The sequence below is a fragment of the Enhydra lutris genome, unplaced genomic scaffold, assembly GCF_002288905.1.
Source record: "Enhydra lutris kenyoni isolate GAN:26980312 unplaced genomic scaffold, ASM228890v2 scaffoldscaffold22, whole genome shotgun sequence".
NCBI classification, from domain to species: domain Eukaryota; kingdom Metazoa; phylum Chordata; class Mammalia; order Carnivora; family Mustelidae; genus Enhydra; species Enhydra lutris.
This window is the reverse complement of record NW_019154106.1, coordinates 25,893,337-25,915,601: the sequence shown is the minus strand read 5'-3', so window position 1 is coordinate 25,915,601 and position 22,265 is coordinate 25,893,337. Positions and strand designations below refer to the sequence as shown.

The following is a 22,265-nucleotide window of genomic DNA, read 5'->3' as shown; positions in this document are numbered from 1 at the left end:
ACATAGCCAGTTCAAGCTATAGGCAAAGACGCCGAGGCTCAAAGAGGTGAAGTAATTTGCACGGGATTACACAGCTCATAACCAGCGGAGCTGGGATTGGACTGCTTGCCACTTTGCTACTTCATTTATTGAAAGTAGAGCTCGGGAGTGAGCCTTGTTTGAATTGTACTGCAGGGAACACGGGAACAAGGTAAATTGTGCTGTGGAAATAACTTACCTGTGGAGATTTGCTTGTGTGTTGTTAAGTAGCTCTTTGTGTTGACCTCACACTGGCCAACACTTGCCCCTCTCTTCCTTGAGGGGAGGGACCATGCCTGTCATTGCTTTTGAGGTTCTGAAAGTGCCTAGAACAGGGAGCCAGACAGGGGTGCCGCTCAGGCCGACCAAGTGCATAAATGGGCTTCTTTGATTGCAAAGAAATGGAGACCACTGAGTTTACTGAGTTTACTGTGTTTACTGAGTTTACTGCAGTGAGCCGTGAAGATACCTGAAGGATTAAGAGGCCAGTCCATAGTTCTAGAACCAGAAGAATCTGCTACAGCTCTTGGACCAGATCATGCCATCACCTCCCGGGTAGCAGAGGTTCATGGATTCCCTGACTCAGCTCCTCCTTGTGGCTTGGCTTCTCTGTGCGACGTACGCTCCCAACCGTTTCACTCGTGACTCTCACAGGAGATGCAGGTTTTGCCCCAGGCCTTTCAGAGGCAGCTGACCCACCTGGAAGTTAGCTGTGCAGAGTGAGGCATCGCCTTCTGGCCACATTGGTGTGCTTAACAGGGCACTGCCTGGTGACTCGGGAGAAGGAGCTTTTAGAATGGGGCGGGGTAGGTCCTATCCTCATTGGCTGGCCAATTTTCCCAGGATGGTCTTTGAGTTCACCCTCTTAGAAGATGAGCTCACTGCTTCCTGAACAGGGCACACTCTGGCTGGAGAAGGTTCTTGGGGTTCACGTGAGCTCACTGCCCCCTGAGCAGGACACACTTTGGCTGGAGAAGTTTCTCGGGGTTCCCGTGAGCTCACTGCTCCCTGAGCAGGACACACTCCTGGTTCTGGGAGTTCTCCATGGGACTTGCTGGCCTCCTTGGTGACCTCTCTGTTTTCTCTTCCTAGCGGCCAACCCTCTGCTTTGCTCCACTGCCCGCTACCACTGCAAGAACGGCCTCTGCATTGACAAGAGCTTCATCTGCGATGGGCAAAATAACTGTCAAGACAACAGTGACGAGGAGAGCTGTGAAAGCTCGCAAGGTAGGAAGCCTCCAAAGCTTTAAAAAAATAATTGCATCACCACACCACAGTAACACCGAAAGGAAGAAAACAGCAGACATACCCCCTCCAAATACAACAGCCATGTTAACGTTTGCCCTTTACCCTGCAGGCTCTGTAAACAAGCTTTTACTGGTAAAGCACCTACTGTTTTGGATTTCGTATTTCTCCTGTATGAAGTATCATGTATTTGTTTTCACTTCAAAACTGTAATTCACCCCTGCTGGGTTGCATACATACAGTCACGGTTTTCTAGATTGTTGCATTGTTGGGGCCCACCAGGATTGTCTCCTTCCCCTGCATCCCTTCTTCACGATAAATTCTGCAGAGTGGGACATCTGCACAGTTCATGGCTTACACCCCCACACGCAGCTGTTGGAAACAATTTTTTCTTTTCTTTACATGGGTAATAGCATTGTCTGTGCCTGTCAGTTTCACCTTTGTATCCAGGGTATTCACTGCTGTTCTGTTTTTTTCTGTTTTTGCTAATTTAGTAGTCATAGAATGATTGCTCCTCAAGTGCTTTAATTTGCATTTCTCTGATTATGAGCAGAGTCAACATTTTCCCCCGTGTGTTTGTTTACTACTTTGTTCCCTCTTATGTGAATTGCCTGCTCTATCAGGACTCGATCTCAGAGGAATTTTGTGGAATCTGAAGGGATGTGGTTGGAGGGGAGGGGGATAGAAAGGCGAGCTTTTTAGGGAGCCCAGAAGGATACAGCAGGGTCATATCCTCCTCTGTCAAAACTGATCGGGCACTTTTCTTTACTCATTGACTATTCTGGTAGTCACATTTTTTCAGTGATTAAAAAATATAGAGATTTAAAAGTGCACATCCATATTAAGACATCGTAAAAAGCACATATTTCTAATGTAAACTGGTATGATCTGTGTGCCGTCACTACTTTTTTCACTTAATATTCTGTTGCTGTGATTCATCCACATTATTGATTGCTGGTAGAGTTCATGTGTTTGGACTGTGATTCGGTATTCTGCTGTGTGTTCCACAGTTTGTAGATTGAATAAAATTGGAAACCAGAAAAGCAGGAGGACGGGGCTAACTGGTTAGCTCATATGTTGGGAGGCAGGTTGGATGGAATAAGCTCAGTGAAGTTACAAGTAAGTCCTTTTCAAAGTCCTAGCCTTTATTTTGGCTGATGTTTATTATGTTATTAAAAATGAATGAATGAAATGAATGGGTCATGTGTAGGCCGTAGGTGAGGGTAGGTCACACATCAAGGATTATGACCAGTCCAAGTCTGTATGCCTGAGGTGCATAGATAAGAAAGGACAAAATGTTTATCAACATAGATTTTTGCCAAAATTTGTGCAGAGGATGGCTCTGGGAGGTGAGTCTTGGGTAGAATTAACTTCTGATTATCCTTGTGTGGAAAATCCTGTCCTTGAGTTTTCCCTTCACCAGTGTTTCTCAAAGTATAATCCTAAGACCAGCATCACCAGCATCATGTGGGAACTCTTTGGAAATACAGAGCTCAGGCTGCATCCCAGACCAGCATAATCAACCCAGGAAGCGGGCCCAGGAATCTTTGTTGTAACAAGCCCTCCAAGTGATTCAAATACACAGTAATCCTGAGAACCACTGTTTTATACTAACTTTAGAGAGGTTGCTAATCTTGCTGTATGCCTGGGGATTTATTTATCTTTTTCTTTTTTCTTTTCTTTTCTTTTTTTTTTTAAAGATTTTATTTATTTATTTGACAGAGAGAGAGATCACAAGTAGGCAGAGAGGCAGTCAGAGAGAGAGGAGGAAGCAGGCTCCCTGCTGAGCAGAGAGCCCGATGAGGGCCTCGATCCCAGGACCCTGGGACCATGACCTGAGCTGAGGTCAGAGGCTTTAACCAACTGAGCCACCCAGGCACCCATATTTTTTTTTTCTTTTTTAAAGAGAGAGCACACAAGCGAGTGGGGGTGGGGGTGGAGAGAGTGGGTGAGAGAGAATCTCAAGTAGGCTCCCTGCTCAGTGTGGAGCCCAGTGCAGGGCTCGACCTCACAACTCTGAGATCATGACCTGAGCCAAAATCCAGAGTTGGATGCTTAACCAACTGAGCCACCCAGGAGCCCCAGGAAGCTGTGTTTAATTAGTACCTTATGTGGTATTGTAGTGTGTATGTGTTTAAGTTATACAAGTTCAAGTATCCACAATTTATTAAAATAATAAGTATTTTGCTGTTGTTTTAACAGAATAGATGATTCTGTAGTTCCCTCAGTGGGAATACGCTGCTCAGGGAGCGTGAGATGAGAATCCAGACCTGCTGGCTGCTTGGCCAGTCCGCAGTGCTGCGTTCCTCCTACAGTGTGAGCATCCTACTGCTCTGGGTGTGATTCTAGTACCAAAGGGTATGCTTTTCTCCATCATGTAGTTTCTAAATGCAAACTGGCTCCTCGTTTTGGTGCTTGAACAAAGGATTACCGGGGTACCAGTGCTGGAGGTAGACCTGATTCATTCTGGGGTTTGGAGAGACTGAGTTTCGTGCAGTGTCTTCTTGAAGAATTTCAGAGGCATCTTGACTAGACAAAATACGGTCTTATACAGCACAGGGTTCAGCCCATTGGCATCCTAATAACAGTGAACACTGAACGAGTCTTACACCAGACGCTGTGCTCAGCACCTTCTGCCTGTGAGCTCATTTAGTCAGAAAATATCCTATCTGCTTCTGCTGGGCTCCCAGCCCTTGAAAAATGCATCTTTGCTTTCACTTGATGTGGGAAAAGAAAATTATATTTTATAATGTTTATTTGGATGGAGTGGAGAGAACTGGCCCAAAGACAGGAAATAGGGTGTTTGAAATACTTTTCTTCCGACTCAGTGGGGGTATGAAAAAGCACTTTAGAGATACTAGCTGTGTGTGCCTCTCCTCCTCTTCTTACTCATCCTGATTTAGTTCCCTTCTTTCTCCTTGGCCTTCAAAACTAACAACAGACTGTCAGGACGTGGAAGTGGGAGTGGACCGTGAAAGTGCAACCATTACCATACCTTTCTGTTCCATCCGGGATATATAGTAGAGATCAAAGAACACTGTCGTGCAATGGATTTTTAATTGCACGACAGTGTTGATTGGAAACACAGCCTGTTCAACAGGTAATTCCAAAAGCAGGCTTGCATGTGGCTTTTCTGTTTCTTAGGAACACAGCTGGGAGTCAGCAGGTACTGCTGGGCAGATGTAGGGTGTGGCCAGGACTCAGGTATCCTCAAAGATGTTGGAATCAATCCTAATTCAACCAATGGATTCTTTCCAACTTTGGATAAATGCCCGAATGGGGCAGGCATCCTGCAGTGATCCTCACCCCCTGGGGTTCATGCCCCAGGATCGTCCCATCCTTTGAATGGGATCAAGATCTTGTGACTTGTGTGTTTTTTTTTCAAATTGTGGCAAAATACACATAATGTCAATTTACCACCTTAACCATTTTTAAGTGTGTAGTTCAGTGGAGTTAAGTATATTCATGTTGTTGTGCAACCCATCTCCAGAACTTTTTCATCTTGCAAGACTGAAGCTCTGTCCCCCATTAAACAGCTCCCTGTTCTCCACTCCAACCCCCAACGACCACCATTCAACTTTCTGTTTCTGTGACTTTGACTCTGTGATAACACTGTAAGTGGAATCGTACAGTATTTGTCATTTTGTGTCTGGCTTCGTTCACTTAGTGGAACGTCCTCAGTGTTCATGCATGCTATAACGTGTGTCAGGATTTCCCTCCTTTTTAATGAAGGCTGGATAATACTCCATTGTATGTCGGTACCACAGTTTGTTTATTCATTCACCCGCTGATGGACATTTGGGTTGCCTCTACCTTTTGGCTGCTGTGAACTTGGGTGAAGAGATGGCGGACTCCGTTTTAGTCAAGTAACAGCATAGTTGATTGCCATGTCCAAGATTAGATCAGAAAAGACTCTGGTGTCTGTTATGCTCACTCTCTCTTGCTTATGTGGATGGAAGCTGGCTGCCATCTTGCAAGCTGCCTTGTGGAGAGGCTCACATGGCAAGGAACTGGGTAGGGACCTGATCCAAAGCCAGGGAGGACCTGAGATCTGTCAGTGACTGCCTGAAGGAGCTTGGAAGTGGCTCCTTGCCCAGCCCAGCTGTGAGCTGTCTGTGGCCCTGACACGTACCTGGACCGTAACCTTGTAAGAGGTCTTGAGCCAGAGCTAAGCCACTTCTGGGATTTCGACCCATGGAAACTGGCAGATAATACGTATTTGGGTTTTTAAGCCTATGCATTTTGGAGTAATTTGTTATACGGTAATTAATAACTAAAAAAATGAATACCTTTTAAGTGGGTCCCCATTCTGATTGCTGTCATCACAGAGAGCTTCTGAAGGCTCAGGTGACGGTGAGAGGGCTGGGCCTGGGAAAGCAGATGCGTAGCCATCACTCTGTGCACTGAGTAAATGGCAGGTACCGGCTTAATCATGGTACCTGTATTTTTCTATCCGGTGCTGCAAAATTCCTGGAAGAGAAGGCCCTGTCCCAGAAAATGACCCCCATTTCTGCACAAAGAGCTCGAGGAGCACACAGGTTGTTCATGGTTCTCCTGTGTCTGCGTAGCGAGTAAATGCTGAATCCAGGATGGGAACAAATGCACATCCTTCCTGTCACCTTGTGACACGACCATCTGGTTATCCCTCGCCGGGGGCCAGGAGCTCCAGGTGGTCCGTGCACGCCCGGCCCTCTGTCCTATGAGCTCCAGGGGAACGCTTCGTTCGAACGCTGGCCTTTTTCCCCTCGGTTTGTACTCAGGCTTTCCTTTCAGGGGGAAAGACTAATGACGCCTGTCTGCCTTCCCACTCTGTGAGAAATGCTGGAGAGTTAAGCATTTCTAAAGAAGCCACCAATGCCAGGAGAGTTAATTGAGTATTTTGGCAATTGGGTTGCAGTTTCTTTATCTTGCCTGCTGTATCCTGGTGATAACGCTCAAGGAGAATTTGGAAGGCTGATCGTGAGGTTTGGCACCTCCCTAGAAGCGAACAGTGACAGCTTTGTCCTGTTTCTTCCTTAGAATTGTGTGTGTGTGTGTGTGTGTGTGTGTGTGTGTGTGTTTGTGTGTTTGTGTGTGTGAGAGAGAGAGAGAGAGAGGGAAATTGAAGGAGGGTGGGAACGAGTGAGAGAGAGCCAACAAGCAAACCGTACTGGTGTTCTGTCAGTGGACATGTCCTGAGGTGCCTCCATGGCCGGGCCTTGAGCTGCATAAAGAGGGTACAGTAATGGCCTTGGCCTCTCTTGAATTGTGTTCTGTCCCCAAAATTCATACATTGAAGTCCTAATCGCCCCCTCCGTTCCTCAGGATGTGACCTTACTTGGAAATAGGGTCAGTGCAGATGTATTTAGTTAAGATAAGGTCCTGCCGGAATCAGATGGGCCTCTAATCCAGGCTGACTGGTGCCCTTATGAAAAAGGACACATTTAGACACAGACACACAGGGAGAACACCATGTGAACTCGAAGGCAGAAACTGGGGGGTGATACATCCATGAGTCGGAGAACTCCAGAGATTGCCAGGAAGCCAGCCCCAGCCAGGGGAGGAGGCATCGAACAGATCCTCCCTCCAGCCCTCAGACGGAGGCAGCCCTGCCGCCATCCAGCCCCCCCACCGGTGAAACAGTAAATTTCTGCTGGTGAAGCCATCCGGGGTGTGGTGTGCTCCGCTCGCAGCAGCCCTGTCAGACCCCTCCGGCCCCCAGGAAGCCACACTCGGGCAGGGCACAGCTGTGCACTGTGTGTGTCCGACCAACAAGGACGGGAGGTGCTGGAGAGTGACCAGAGTCCCGGGGCCCAGAGAGAAGTGAGAGCCTGTGGCATGTGGAAGGGATGATGGCCGAGAATGGATCCTCTGGGGTGCGGGGAGGTGCTGCTATGCCTGGTCTTTGGGGTCGCAGAGTCGCGCCTGGCGAAGCGGGCATCTCCTACCTTGTATTTCGAGATGCTTGTCTCCTGGACAGGGTGTAAGGCAGGCCTCGGTAACTCCACATTCACGGCCATGCTGGAGCTGGAGACAGCGAGGCAGCGCCCCTCCTGGGGTCCGACCGAGGCCATCAGCACCTCTCCTCCCAGACACCTGAGGACAGTTGCACTCGTGTCTTTCCCCAGCCGGTCCCAGTGCCCCAACCAACCTGAATCCGCCAGCAACTGCCTCTGGTTGAGAGCTGGAGCCCAGGGTTCCAGTGAAAAAATACGCAGCCCCAAGAAGGAAGAATTAGGGATGGTGATTGCGACTTACCCTACCCTCTCGAAGAAACACCCCAAAGAATGCCAGAGAGTCGAGGGAATGCAATGAGAGGAAACCAAGTGACTGAACAGCCAAAGATCGTTTCTAGAGAAATCGTGGAGGGCACGAGATGGGAGAATACTAGTTTTTAATGGTAATTTTTCAGGCATGAATGGAAAAGACCTTATGTATTTAAAAAGATGGTAGTCTGGGTTTAGGGGATTGAGCCCAAAACGTCGCAGCCTCCAATTCGATGGGTAGTCAGGATTGAACTTGGACCAGCTAGTACTGCCAGGAGCGGCTGTAGAGAGGCCCTAGGAGAGAACCATCACCGCAAAGAACTCATGTGGCTTTGCTTAGAATAAAGCGGCTGGAGGCAACTCTTCATGGCAGGATTGTGGGAGTCTTTTTTCTCTCTTTTAATTAGAGAGTTTGAGAGCCCAGCTGGGCTAGGGAAGGCAGAGATGCTGACTTCGTTGGGAGGATGGGAGACATTGGTGGCCGCCTCTCTGTACCTGTGGGGTTTTCGTCTTCATGAGTGTTTGCATCATGAAAGCTTCCTTTCCTTGAACCAGTGCAGCAGGAGCTTGAGGACGTCTGAGCTGTCCCTCATTGAGAAGCAAGTCGGAGCCATCCTCCTGTCAAGGCCGTAATTGCTTCCTGATCTTGTCAACCCCCCGGGGTAATCTCCAGAGCCGTTTCTTGAGGCTCTCCCACTGCTCACGCACATCCCCCCTTCTCTTAGCTCTCCTGGCTTCTGCCTCCCATCTGTCCATCTGTCCCTCCCTCTCCTTGGCACATGGGGACGTCCAGCTGGACCCCTGAGGCGGTAGACCCCGTGTGCGGCTCGCTGCTTGGTTGTGCAGGGGACTTTTCTCTGTCCCGTCCGCGGACAGCTTGTGGCCCTCCGTTCCCTTCCCCCCACCCCTTCCCCCAGCACGCTATTACTTTGCTAACTCTTCTTGCTACTCATGCCCACAAACCCTTCACAGGGAGCGCCTCCTGTTGTCTGGCCCCACCCAGGTTCTGGAAGAAACACACAGCTAGATGAGATTAAAATTGCTCCCAGTCTGCAAGGAGGAGACAGAAGGCCCTACAGATAATTACCCGAGAATGAGATAAATGCCACAGCAGATGACTGAGTGGCACCCCGTGGGAGACATGAGGGCATGACTGGGACAGTGAGGAATGACGGTTTCGCTGGCGGAGTACGGCAGGACCGCAGAGAAGTCTCTGCGCTGTCTTTAAGGATAAATAAAAACGGACCCAGAAACAAGCTGGAGGCCGGGCATCCAGCCAGAGAGGGTAGGGCGGGAGCTAAGTATGCATATGTATGTGGGGAGGTGGGGGGTGCATGGCGGGGCAGGAAGCTGTCAGGGTGGGTTGGAGTTGGCCCGTGGAGACCCGCTCCCTGCATGATTCGCTGGGAAGGTGGGGCAGAGGAAGACGAAGACCATCAGAGGAAATGAGGTTCTCATCTCCGGTAAGGGAATTCCTAGGAGGGGCCAGTTATCATTGCAGCCAAGGAGAATTCTGATTCTCCATGGCTCTTCTCCAGCTCTGCTATCCCTCCAAGCAGAAGTCTGATCAAGACTTGGGAAACTATAAATGAGACTGTGGAGTAATAGATTCTGTGAGCTCCCCAGGATGAGAATTGTTTGGGAGGGTCGATGACCGTGGGCTGGAAGTTCCCCATCCCCTCCCCGTGACTGATAGCTTGAGCGCCTTTCTCGGGTTGTTCAGTCCTGTGATCATCTTTCTTCTTTGGCCCCAGTCTGGCTACCTGGGAACCCTGGCCTGGGAGAAGTGGAAATGTGCCCCAATGTTGCAAATCTCTTATCACGTTCTCCCAGATCCTCCTGGAGGATCTCTTTCTCATTTCCTCCTTGTTGCTGTCTGAAAACCCAGCAGGTATGAGTCCGGTTAATCGGTGGTTCTGGAACGCCACAAAATGACCCAAAGCCATGTTCTCCTTCCATGAGTTTTCTTCCGTGAGATCTTATCCCTTCTGTAATCACATGAGGTGCTCAGATTGGCACTGGTAGTCCCCTTCTATGGAAGGTCTTCAGCAGAGGGCACTCTGCTGGGTGCTGTGAGATGTCAGGAGAATTCCTGGGAGCTGCTCCAGTAGCTTAGTTGAGAGACCAACCAGGAATGCACAGCCAACACTACCAACTTGAACAATGTTGCATGACCCTTGCATTTGAAGAGTATGAGTTAATGTGCTCTGTGTTCTGGATACCAACATATGTTAGATAGATCCTGTTAGCTGCCGTGATCTTAGCTCCTTCCCGACTGTGTACTCCACTCATGACCTTTGGAAGGACCAGCCCTCCGTGCTCCCAAACTGTCCCTAACCGCCTAAGCCACTGTGGACCCAGTGAGGCGTGGACACGTGACCTAAGGTCAGTCTGTTTGTGGGCCGGCCAGCAGCAAATCGGAACATTTCCTTCAAACTCAGAGGCTCAGGGCTGTCAGCCTTAAGAGGCTGAGCAAACATGGAGGGACAGGGCCACATGGAAGCCACAGCTGCGAAGGGTGGAATTCAGAGTAGGGGGTGCATGTCTGCCTGGAGGACCCGTCTAAGAGGCCACAGGCGGTGGCCCCCCAGAGAGAGAAGGAGACAGCGTTGGCTTTATCCTGCAGGGCCCCCCAGTTCTCAGCCCTGGTTCCCACGTGGCCCAAGCCTCTGTCTCCCAGCCTAAACCTTCCCTTCCGTGTGAGCTGTGATAAGCATCGTCAGCCATTCCCCCAGTCATGGAAGGCATATGTTTCGTACTCAAACAGGCAGGAGGGAACGGGAAGCTGGGAGAGGCAGAGAAAAGAGGGAAGCGTGCAAACACTTTGGGGACCTTTAGGATCAGCATCCAATGTTTCTTCCCTGATTTTTTTTCCAACAAGAGGTTCTTCGTTTGGAAGACCTGTGATGGTCTGGGGACTCCGTATTAGCTAGGAGACTGGCTAAGTACAGTAGCTAAAATAAGGTGGAGGTGATACTTTCAGTAAGTGCCTTAAGTAAGAGGAAATCTCTCACACACTATACCCCAGAGATGACAGCCTGGGCCAACAGGGTGCTCTGCCCTCCTCAGCGCTCCAAAGTTGCTCCCGTAACCACAGATTTCTGGGCATCAGAAAGAAGGAAAGAAGGAGAGCACGAGGACCGGCTGCTTCATCTTTATTCATAGTCTGGTGACCTCAACTTAGTCCCCTGACCACAGCTAGCTGCACGAGAGGCTGGGCATGCATTCTTCATCGCCGTGGGCACTCACCTGCCCAGCTAAAACTCTGGAGTATATGTTCGGAGAGGCAGGAGAGGAGAGAGTGGGTGCTTGCTGGGGGGGGTGGTGAGCCTGTGTCTGCCACAGGCTCTTGTAAACCGAGCCAGGAGATCGAGGCGGCTTTGTGCCCTGTGGCTTTGGGCCTGGCTACCACAAGACCCCAGACTCATCGGAGTGACATTAGGGCTTTGCTTCCTGGACCTCTCAACCAAATGAGCCTGAGTGTCCCGGGGCAGCCCCTTTCCATTCGGGTGCCTAATTGGAAAGGCGCTTGACGTGCTTGTTTCTTCTTTCATGGACTCCTGTATTGTAAACCTGTTGTGTGACCCTCTGAGAGCCCAGCTTTTACCTTGATCTTGGAGTTTGATCAAGGTGGTAGTTAGTCTTCAAATGACAGGAACCTGACTTGTCGTTTGCTTTTTCCGCAGAAGCCGGTGGGCCTCAGATCTGGCTCACTCTGCATCTGAAGGAAATCTCCAAGGGCAGATGCTTTGTCCTCACTAGCTGATTTGTTAGGCAGCCTTTCCCTTGTGGCTCAGAACGTTTTATTTATTCATTTTTCTGACTGTTCTGGTCTACCAGTGCCTGCCTGCTTCCCTTCTGGAAATACGCTGTGTCTTTGGGGAAGTGACCGTATGGGGCCTCCCTCACCACGGCACATCTCTGTGCTGTCCACAGCTAATTACTTCTCCCTCTCTTTCTCCCAACCTCAGTGTGGCCATTTTAAAGTATGTCTACAAATTCTTTGCCATTCCTCTCATAAGAGCTGGAGCCCCTGTCCCTTCCCCTGGACACTGGGCCAGTGTTTGGGGCTATTTTTTCTAACAGAGCATATTAAAAGTGATGCTCTGTGACTTCCACGGCTAGGAAAGAAAGGGAATGCAGCTTCTTCCTTGCTCTCTGGAAGAGTCCCTCTTGAAAGCTTCAGCTGCCTTTTAAACAGCCCATCTGCCCTCCGGCTGCCATATTGTAAGGAAGCCCAAATCAGTCTACACAGAGAGACCATGGGGAGGCCCATGGAGAGAGAGCGGTGTCTGGGCAGCCCCCTTACCTGAGACCTCAAGCCAGCTACTGCTCGTTTCCTGAACTCCTGAGCCACGGAAGCTCTGAGAGAGAATAAAAGCCATTAAATTTGAGGATGATTTGTTACACAGCAGTAACTCATTGGAACCCCATTCCATCAGAAGTTTCTCTCTGAGCTGTTGACTTGAGCTGCTGATTGGTTCAAACCCTTCACTGGGCCCCTCAGTTTCTAAGAGAGCTTTCTCATAGTCCTTGTGTTTCTGAGCGTGCTCTCGAACACGGTGCCACACACATAGGCCAGAAAGGCTGCCGGCCCCCAGAGTCAGCTGTGTCCTGTTTCAGTTGCACTAAGCTGTTCCAGGTCACCCCGCAGTCCCATTCCCCAGGTGGGATCATACTTCAAGTGTGATCTGTGGAGGGTGTGTCATGTGCTTCTCATGGAGGCTGAGTCCTAATCCCTGAGCCACAGAAACCTGGGGGACCTTTATTTTCCTTGGCCAGCCCTGTGCTAGGCACAGAGGAGACAGAGAACATTAGATGGGAGAAAATAAAAACAAACAAAAACAAAGCAATCCATTAGGCTTTGGGTGTGAATTTTAGGACCAAGACCTCTCTGTCAGTCACGTAACAACTCTCTCAGACGCATTCGTCATACAACAAACACATGAAGAGCTCAGACTCTGCACAGGGTCAGGCCGCGGCTGTCCCCGCTAGTAGCTCTGTGGCTTTGGACAAGTGACTTACCCACTCTGAGCCTCTTCAACACCAAGGTGACAAGGTCTGCCCCCAGGATTGCTAGACGGAAAAGTGAGAGAAGGCTGATGAGCACTTAGCTCCGAGGAAGGTGCTCCTAAGTGTGGATTCCATTCCCGATGGGCCTGTGGCTCCCCTTTATAACCAACCAGCACGTAGCTGCCGGCCAAGCCTTTCCCTCTCTGGAGGAACACTAAACGTGGAAGCCTCATGTGACCTCTCCAGGATGTTCTGTCTCTGCCAGCTCACAAGTTTTTTTTTCCTTTCTGCCTCCCAGCAAGGAGCCAGGCCACAGGCTTGGTTCCATCTGGCATCTTACTTCCTGGCCTGACAAAAGTGGAAAGAGCCATGGAACATTCCAGAGGGTGAATGTTCAGGTACAGGAGGGAGTGGAGTTGACCTTCTACCGGCGAGGCAGAGAGACTCATGGGGCCTCTGTTGTCCAGAGTGTCTCCGTGATAACGTTTCTGCGGCTGTGTCCTTGGAGAAATTATCTTACTGGTAAATAACAGAAGTGACTCTCACATCAGCCTTTGTTCACTCAGCAAATATTACTGAATCTTGAGTACCTGAAATGCACCACGGAGTACGAAAGGTCCCTGCATTACGTGGTTCTCTCCATTTCTGTGGACCGGCACCGGTTTAAAAGCCATGTGTAAATCTTGATTCGTGTGGAGGACATTTACTTTGATCATTTAGGAGCAAGAACAAAGGTTTGCCTTCTGGTTGCAAGAGTGATCGTTTAAGCAAAATTAGTGAGGTAGAATCTGAAAGAAAAGGGAGGGGGAAAAAGTCTCGGGAGTCACTGATGATCCATTCTGGACGATCACGTTCTGAGACATTTGGCGAAGACAAGTCACCTCAGACTAATTTATGGCGTGTTTTCTATTAGAATTGCAAAATTCGCGCGGAGGGTGTTCAAGTGTGGCTTCACATCATATTTGATACAGGCTATATTTAAAGCTGGAATATGAACTGGAACGTGAAACAAAAACTAGAAGGAGCTACACTAATGTGCTGGGTGCTCAGCTAAACTTGCTTCTGCTCTTGTCTTTTTTTCTTGTTTCCATCCTTGCTCCTTAGTGTTTTTCATTAAAAGTACTTTGTTTACACTTTGCAATATCAGGGCCCCATGATATTTGTTCTCAGTTTTGTTGTTCTCAGCCCTCCTCTCATTTCCCAGCATAGGGTATCCCCAGCCACAGGGAATTTTTTTTTAATGTATTTTCTCCAAACAAGTCCTTTATCAGTTCTACGATTTGCAGATATTTTCTCCCATTCTGTGGGTTGTCTTTTCCACTTCCTTAATGGTGTCTTCTGTAGCACAAAAGTTTTTAATTTTGGTAAAGTCCAATGCACGTGTTTTTTCTTTTGTTTGTGCTTTTGATATCAGATCTCATGAGTCACTGCCTAATCCAAGGTGCCAAAGACTTACTCCCACTTTTTTTTTTCCCTAAGCGTTTTATTGTCCTGGCTCTTACGTTGAGGTCTCTGATGCATTTTGAGTCTGTTTTTATGTGTGGTGTGAGGGAGGGGTCCAGCTTCATTCCTTCACTTGTGGATATGCCCTTGTCCCAGCCCCTTTTGTTGCAAAGACTGTTCTTCCTCTGTTGAAATTGTCTTCGTACCCTTGTCTGCTTTGCTTTTAATAAATACACGACCTGGACACCCTGAGCTGTATTTCGAGTGTGGGGAAAAATTCCCAAGTAGTGTGTGACAGCCCTTGCCTTTCTAGGGATTTATATTCAGAAAGAAGACAAAACTGTGTGATGATACAGCAAACATTTTTTTTTAAAGTGGTCAGATCCTCCCTCATCGGATGATTTCGTAACCCCTTTCTTCTCCTTCATAAAGGCCCTATAGTCGCCTTCGTCAGAAGAGTAGTAGTTTTTACTCCATAGGTGGTGGTGGGTTGCCGCCATCGTTGCAGTAAGTGGGGTCTGTCCTGTGAGTGTTTCCTGTGTGCTAGGCATTTCTCTGGAAGCTCTGTGTGTTATCCTATGTGTGTGTCGTCCATTTAAGCTGTGAGAACCCCGTGAGGCAGTGACTGTTACCTACATTTTATCCGTGGGGACAATGAGGCCAGAGAGGTTAGCTCATTTGCTCTGGGTCAGTCAGCTGATGGGTGAAGGTCAGATACGAATCCACCAGCCCAGCTGCAGACACCAGCGCACACTTTGACTCCTTCCGAGGGAGGCCCATCGTGCCCCTCCCGTTCACTGTCCTGTGCCCGCTGCCCAGCACGTAGTTGGCACTCGGTGACCCTTGGCTGGATACACAAAGGGGTGGAATGAATAGACGCCTCGAGGAGCGATCCAGACACAAGAGCAGTGGCCAGGGGAAGGGGGGATTGATTGATGGATGGGAGCAAATTAGAGGGCAGAGATCGTAGAGCTGGCCGAAGTGAGCGTGCTGCGGGAGCCAGGGGCATGCCGAGGGAGAGGGATCACCGCCTCACTTTGGGAGGAAGGGAGGAGGAGGGATGGGTGGTGTAGCGCAGGGGTAAGGCTGGGGTGCAGGGGTTGCTTCCCATGGCACAGTCTACACAGGAAAAGCATGGATGTGCCATCAAGAGGCACATACACCCAGGTGTCCCGACAGCCTCATGGACAGGGTGCTGGCCTGGGAGGCCCTGCTTCCAGACTGGACAGCTGACCAGCAAGGCCTCACTGTGGATCTGAGGAAGGGGTGCGGCACGGGGATCCCATGATTATCGTTCTGGGGAAGAATTGCCTCCAGTGGAATTCCAGAGAAGTGGTCTCTCCCAGCAGCGCTCCAGCAGGGGAGGCAGGCTCTTGCAAACACTCGAAGTGGGATGGGTGGTCAGAGGTGAGTCAGGCTCAGAATGCGGAGCTCCTGTGCTTCTCTCCCAGGACGGAAGCCGAAAAATTACCTCCAGCCTGCAGGGCTGAGGGTGCGCCAGTGTAAGAGCGTAGAGAAGCCTGGAGAAGGCAGCGGCCTGCCCCTGCGAACCCATGAAGAGAGCAGGGGTCCCTAGTCCCAGTGCCGGCCAGGCAGGAGTGTTTTCTACCTTACCGGAATCTGCTGAAGAGGTTCCTCCTGTTATTAGGTTGCCTGTTTCATAGGGAAGGAAAATGAGGTTAGAGAGATTGTGGGATTTGCATAAGGTCACTGTGGTGATTGAATATATGTGTCCCTTCAGCTGGGCTGAGGATGATCAGAGAATTGGAACGTTTCTGGGTCTGTCTGTGGGGATTGTGTCAGGAAGAGGTTAGCGTCGGACCAGTAGAAAGAGTAAAGCAGACAGCCCTCCCCGGGGCAGGTGGGTCTCATCCAATTCACGGAAGACGAAACGATGGGGGAAGGGCAGCTTCCCTCACTCCACTTGAGCTGAGACATCCATCTCCTGTCTTCAGACTTCGGGACGCTGGAGCTCCCAGTCCTTGGGCTTTTGAACTCAGACAGGGACCTACGCCCTTGGCTCCCTGGTTCCCAGACCATGGGTTCCAGTGGGGACTGACTACTCCATCTGCTTCTCTGGGCCTCCCGCCTGCCGAGGGCGGGTCATGGGATGTCTCAAGCCTCCTGAATCCCCTGAACCAGTTCTCCATAGTATAAATATCTATGTCTGTCTGTCCACCTGTCTGTCTGTCTGTCTATCTGGTGTCCTATTGGTTCTGTTCCTCTAGAAAACCCTGGCAGTCCAGTCACCCAGTAAATGGCAGAACCGGATTCGAACCCACACTCTTGTGACCTCGGAGCTGAAGCTCTTTGCTACTACCGTCTAAAGACACGATCTCTGCCCCCTCGGCTCTTGCCCTTTGGTTTGGGTGACCAGGTGAACAAACGGGAAACAACGACGGAGCCAGTGAGGGGATCTGGGTGAACCGCTTGGGGTTGCTGTTCACAGGGGAGCTGTGGCCAAGAAAACGGAGGCTTGGCATGTGGGAGAGAACGGAACGGGCTTGTTCTGCATGGTTGGGGGTTAAGCTCTGATGGAAGGCACCTCTCCAAGACTCTGTTTTCTCCTCTGAGAAATGAGGACCCGACCCATCTCCTCATTTATTGTGACTCTCCGATGAAATAGGGTTGGTTGTGAAGGGCTTAGCATTGGGCTTGGCTCAGAGGAAGCACCCGGGAGCTCGTGGCTGCTGGGACTCGCTGTTGCTGCGTGACTGTGACTTTGGGTGTTGACATCAGAGAGGTGCTGTCTTAGGGGCCGGACCGCTGGGCGGAGGGCAGGAAGACCCACCCCTGGGCCTCAAGGAGTTTGGAGGCCAGGAGATAACGCAAGGGAACAGATCATTCCCGCATTGCTGGCTTATTTTTCTGTGTACTCCCTGCTCCCAGATTATAAGTACCGGAGCCGACCTTGTCAGATGAGTGACTGTCAGTGAATATTTCGAGACGTGGTGTGCTAGGCATGGTGCGAGAGTTCTGCCGGGGCCGCCGTTTGGGAAGGTTCCGGAGGCATCGGCCAGGCTCGCCTCTTCCCTGCAAGCTGCATTCAGGTTTCCTCCACCGGTTCCTCTCTCTTCTGGGAGATGTGGCCTCCCCCCAGGGTGTGGTTTTCTCCTGGTGGTATTAGAAGTGAAAAGCCTACCCCCAGCTGCATGAGCACACGGTAGGGCTCTGCCCACGGCACACACGGTGGCCCCATAGGCCAGAATAAATCACACAGCCAAGCCCAGGCTCCATGGGGCGGGAGATGGGCTCTGCCTCGGGAGAGCAAAGCAGGGTTACATGGTCAAGGGCATGGGTGCGGGAAAGGAGGAAGAGCAGGGAACAGCAACGTATTTCGTATTTCAGCCACAGATACCTGCCCGGGACTCTGCACATGTCATGATCTCCAGGATGCCTGTCCAGAGTGGCCGAGCCCCTCCCTCCCCACCTTGACACTCGGAGCCAAACCCCCAGACTCTTCGAGCGACAGTCGCAGAACCGAGCCCTGACTCCAGCCAGCGCTGTCATTGACTGAGTCTGTCTCTGACTCGTTATTTACACAGACCGTAAAGTAAAGCTTAACTCAGAATTACTTTAAGTCAGCGCATCTGAGTGAAGCCGGCAGCTGGACCCGCGCAGTCGAAAGCAGACTAAATAAAGTGGAGTGGGGGGTAGGGAGAATAGAAAGAAGAGCTGCAAATAAAATGTCGGGGAATGGGAATGCTTAATTCTAGAAAGGTTGTGTGTCTGCCTGCGTAATTGTCCAAAGCAGCTGATGGCAACAGCCGGCCGAGGAAGCTGGCCTTCAGTTCTGTGTATGTGTTTGTCTGGTACCTGTCACCGTAATGACTGTAAGCTGTATTGATCGCGGATTAATTTTGCTTTGTTTCTTCTCTTTCTTGGCTCTGCCGGACCACCACTCCCCCAGTCACGTAGGAAACATATGGGATGCATGTCGGAGCCTTGGACTTGGAGAGGCTGCGTCCACCAAGGGAAACACGGACACGCTCTCACGTGCCCAGCACGAGCCTGCGTGTTTTTGCATGTATAATTGATCTTCTGGTACAACAAGCCTGTAAGATGGGGGTTCCTGTTGGTCCTGTTTCACAGATGAGGATAGCCACGCCCAGAGGGGCCAGTCGCACGGCGTGGGAGCATGGGGGGATTTTCTGAACCAGGGCCCTCCCGACTGGGCTCTGCAGGGTGGTGTTTTGGGAGTTCTTTCTCTGTGCTTGGGGTGATATCCAAACCCTTTACCAAGATTACAACGACTTGGTGCTCCAGCTCCCAGGCGGTCTCCAGTCACATCTCCTATTGGCTGGCCTGAGCCACACTGGTCGCTCTTCTGTGTCTTAGGTACATGCCAAGCTCTGTCCTGTCTATAGGTCTTTGCAGGTGCTGCCACCTCTGCCCAGTACCCTGCCCCTACAAGGAGCCCGGGCCTCCCTGGCCATGGTGTCTCAGCATTCTGTCCTCCCCTTGGCCTTCACACTCTGGATCACAGCATCCTGCGTGTGGCTTCAGGGCCATTCTTAGATTTGTATATCAGTGACTGTAAGTCTTCCTTCTCGCCTGTGCTCTGCAAGCAGGGCTCGTGCTTGCTTGTTCAGCCCTGCGTGCCTGGACTCTGCAGCACAGGCAGGAGGCTGCTTCAGAGCATGGGCTCTGGAGGCAACTCCCTGAGTTCAAATCCCGGCCCTGCCCCCTGCTGCATCCTGCATGACCTTAGGCCCATGGCTGTATCCTTCGGTCCTCTGTTTTTCCACCTGTAAATGGGGATAATAATTGAGTTATTATGGAGCATGAGTTCACTAAGCCATAAACATGCTTATAGTACAGTGCCTGATACACAGTAAGAACTTAGGAAGTGTTAACTGCTACTGTTCTCACTGTTGCTCATATTATTATTAGCGGCACATAGTAAGTAGCGCATGCAAGTTCTATAAATCCTTTTGGTGGAGTTGGGCAGGTGATTTTGTTGGCAGAAAAGGATACTTTTGCACTCACCTCATGGGTAAGAGGATTCCAGGCCGAGAGGAAGGTGAGGCTGGTGGGCTCTGCGGTCCTGCTCCGTCTCCTCCAACGGCCGCACTGATCCATCCGATCTGTGATGCTGGTTGAGTCCCCTTGGGAGGCGTCTGCCGGAAGGAGCTGCAGGCTCACCCTGGGGCCCGACCAGGGACAGAGGGAGCCAGCTCAGAGTTGCTGTGGCACGGGTTAGACCGCGCCAGCTGGTCTGTGCAGGCCTCGCCTCTGCTCCCTTTTCTCTCACGGAGTCTGTTTTGGACCTTCCGGTCCCGTTTGCCATTCTTGTCCTTGCCTTCTGCTTCCGAGGCTTTAGCTGCCTCCCCTGGGGGCACCTGGGTGGCTCAGTCAGGTAAGCGGCCTGCTCTTGGCTTCAGCTCAGGTCAGGATCTCAGGGTCCTGGGATCGTGCCCCTCATTGGGCTCCTCGCTCATCGGGGAGTCTGCTTCAGGATTCTGCCTCTCCCTCTGCACCTCCCCCCACTCACTCACATACTTGCTCGCTCTCTCTAAAATAAATAAATCTCTAAAAGAAAAAAAAAAAAACAAACCCAACCCTCCCTGCACTCCATTCCTTTCTTCTCCCTCGTGCTGACCTCTGCTGCCCGCTCCTTCCATCCACCTCCACAAGCTTCTCAGGGCCATGGCATCACCCTTTGGGGCTCCCACCCGCTGAGAGCCGGGTTTTCTTTCTCCCAGTGTAATTGTTTATCCTGCCGAAATGCTCAGCTTTCTTACGGAAGAGAGTTAAGTTATCCTAGAGAGCCCACCAGCTTCATTTCCCTTATCCCAGCTTCAGGGAAATGGGGGGAGCCTGGTTCTCACAGTGGTCGGGAGGAGGAGGCTGGTCCTCTCCACTGTGGGCTGTGGGCTGTGGCTTCGGGGCAGGGCGGTCTGGTGCGCAGGTCATCCCCTGGGGCTGTCAGCCTTGTTTGGGTTTTCCAGTAGAAACTCATTAACAGATCAAGTAACGGGGTGCTGGGTGGTCTGAATGGCCCTTGGGTTTTCAGTGCCCGGGAACTCCAGGGCCCCTGCTGTCCCGTGGCTTGTCTGTGACTTTAATTTCCTTTTTAATTTCTGTTGAAAGGAAGAAAGAACTCTGTGGAATTATAATGTACAAAGGACCCGTGTTGTAAGAGCAGCGGGTGTCTTGAATGGCTGAGTAATTTGCGTCACCGCTGCAGAGTTGATGGATCTCGGGAGCTGGGCTCTGTCAACAGAACCTTGCCGGATCAGCCTGGAGGGGGAGTCACAAAATGTGCAGGGGGCCATCCCTGGTGGCGGATCACTGGGGACTTTTATGTCTGGTTTCAGACAGTTTCCATTTTTTTTCACATGGAGCGCCTTTCATGTTTTGAAAGAAAGCTGTACATGCAGAAATAAATAAGACCCATGCCCCTGAACACTCGATCTTGCGAGGTAAATGGATAGGAGACTGGAAAAAGGACTCTTAGAAGCTAAATATACAGGTCTTAAAGACTGTCTTTGTTTTATTATGTATTTATGTTAAGAAAATAGTAATATAGTGAAACTGCAGGTTTGCACGGGACGTGGGGAATGAATGAACAGGGGTTTGAAAGAATATCACTCACGAAGAGTTTATTGTGAGAGGTAAAATCAGAAAATAAAATCATACACGAGAAGAAGGGGTTTTTGAAGTTCCGTTTTTAAATGCATGCAGGAGGCGCTGTTTAACCCTGGGCTGCTTCCTTGATTTCTTTGTGCCTCAGTTTTCCCATCTCTAAAATGGTATAAAATCGTACTGGCCCATAAGGTCATTCTGAGGATGCAATTAATGCATGTTTGCAAAGCTTTTAGAACAGGGCTGGCACGTAGCGATGACTCAGTAAAACGTTTGCTGCTGCTGGTTTACTCTCAGTGTGATATTTAGGCTTTTGACTGCATTTTGTGCGTTTTGTCCATCCTTGAAGTAGCCGAAGTAGTTAACAGTAGTTAGAAGTAGTTAGCAATAGTGAATTCGGGAGCACGGGTGGCGTTCTCACCTCCTCTGAGCCACCATGCCTTCTCCCCTGGCTCCTCTCTTCTACTCTGTATCACCGATTCTATTGCTCTCTTCACGTTGTAGACCAGGATGCAGGGGCTCTGGGAGGTTAGGTGACCTGCCCAAGGTCACACACCTTGTAAGACTTGGTCCCTGGCTCCTTGCTCTGAATCACTGTTTTCCATCCCTTGTCTTCTATTATGCGTTCTCCTCTATATGCCTTTGCTGACCCTGGCGTTGTGGGTCAGAGCTCCTCTCGTTGAAGTGTTTGAATGCTCGACCAAAGGGATATGTCAGGAATTCCTCAATCTTTGTCCCCAAAGCAGGGACCAAGCCAACCTCCTGGTCTGGTGGGAGCCCCCCACACCCACTGATGTGCTGGGTCGGGCAGCGGGAGGCTCATAAGGCGAATGCTACCTATCGATGGCAGAGGGTTTTCAGAGATGTAAAGCCATTATATGCCTTGCAAATAAAGGTGTAATGGGAATTGAAAGATAAATAATTAACTTCCTGTTTGTAGTACAGTGTCTAGGCGAACAGTTCATCAGCATCTGTCAAAGCACCCACCCCCTATGTAGGCTCAGGGCCCAGTAAGAGGGGCCCCTCTGCTTCCTGCTGGGTGGGGAATGCCAGTGCGTCTCACACATTCAACCGGGACTCTGTCTGCCTGGCTCTGTGCTGGGTGCTTTGTCAAGCACCCAGCTGTCAAGTGCACGGGCGTTGTTTCAGAGCCCGTGGATAGAGAAGCCAGAGGGCCCTAATAGAGGGTCCTAGAAGCCCGTGGGCTTTATCCCAAGAGCAAAGAGAATCCAAAGGGCAGAAGTACAGTCAGATTTGCTTTAAAAGAAACCACTCTGTTAGCAGGGTGGGAGCTGTGAAGGGCAGAGGCCAAGATTAATACGCAGAGACCTGGCTGGGAGGTGGTCTCCCAGCCACCTGTATAATCCAAGAAAAGGCAGGTGGTGATCTGACCCGTGGGTGGAGGCAGGTGAGCAGACTCAAGATAGGCTAGCAAGACCCCAGTTCTAGTTTGATGTTTGGGAGGTAAGGAGGGAAGGATGGTGAGGGGGACAGCCACTGCCTCCAGCCTGAAGGATTTAGTGGGCTTTCCCAGATAGGAATGTCTGGTCATCATGTGAGAAGGAAGAGAGGTTAATTTAGAAGAGTTAGGGCATTAGTTCTCTGCATATTTCCCAGCAGAATAAGAACAACCTCTTTATAGTTTTTTTAAAATTTTTATTTTGTATAGATTTTATTTATTTGACAGAGACACAGCCAGAGAGGGAACACAAG

At 50.4% G+C, this 22,265-nt stretch overlaps 1 protein-coding gene across 1 annotated transcript in view; it reads left to right on the top strand.

The window, feature by feature from the left end:
* LOC111149749 (low density lipoprotein receptor class A domain containing 3) overlaps positions 1-22,265 on the top strand; it is a 166,140-nt gene that overhangs the window by 63,416 nt on the left and 80,459 nt on the right. The window contains exon 5 of the mRNA XM_022506995.1: positions 1,111-1,245. Coding sequence (XP_022362703.1) covers positions 1,111-1,245 — 135 coding nt within the window. The remainder of the gene's footprint in view (positions 1-1,110; positions 1,246-22,265) is intronic.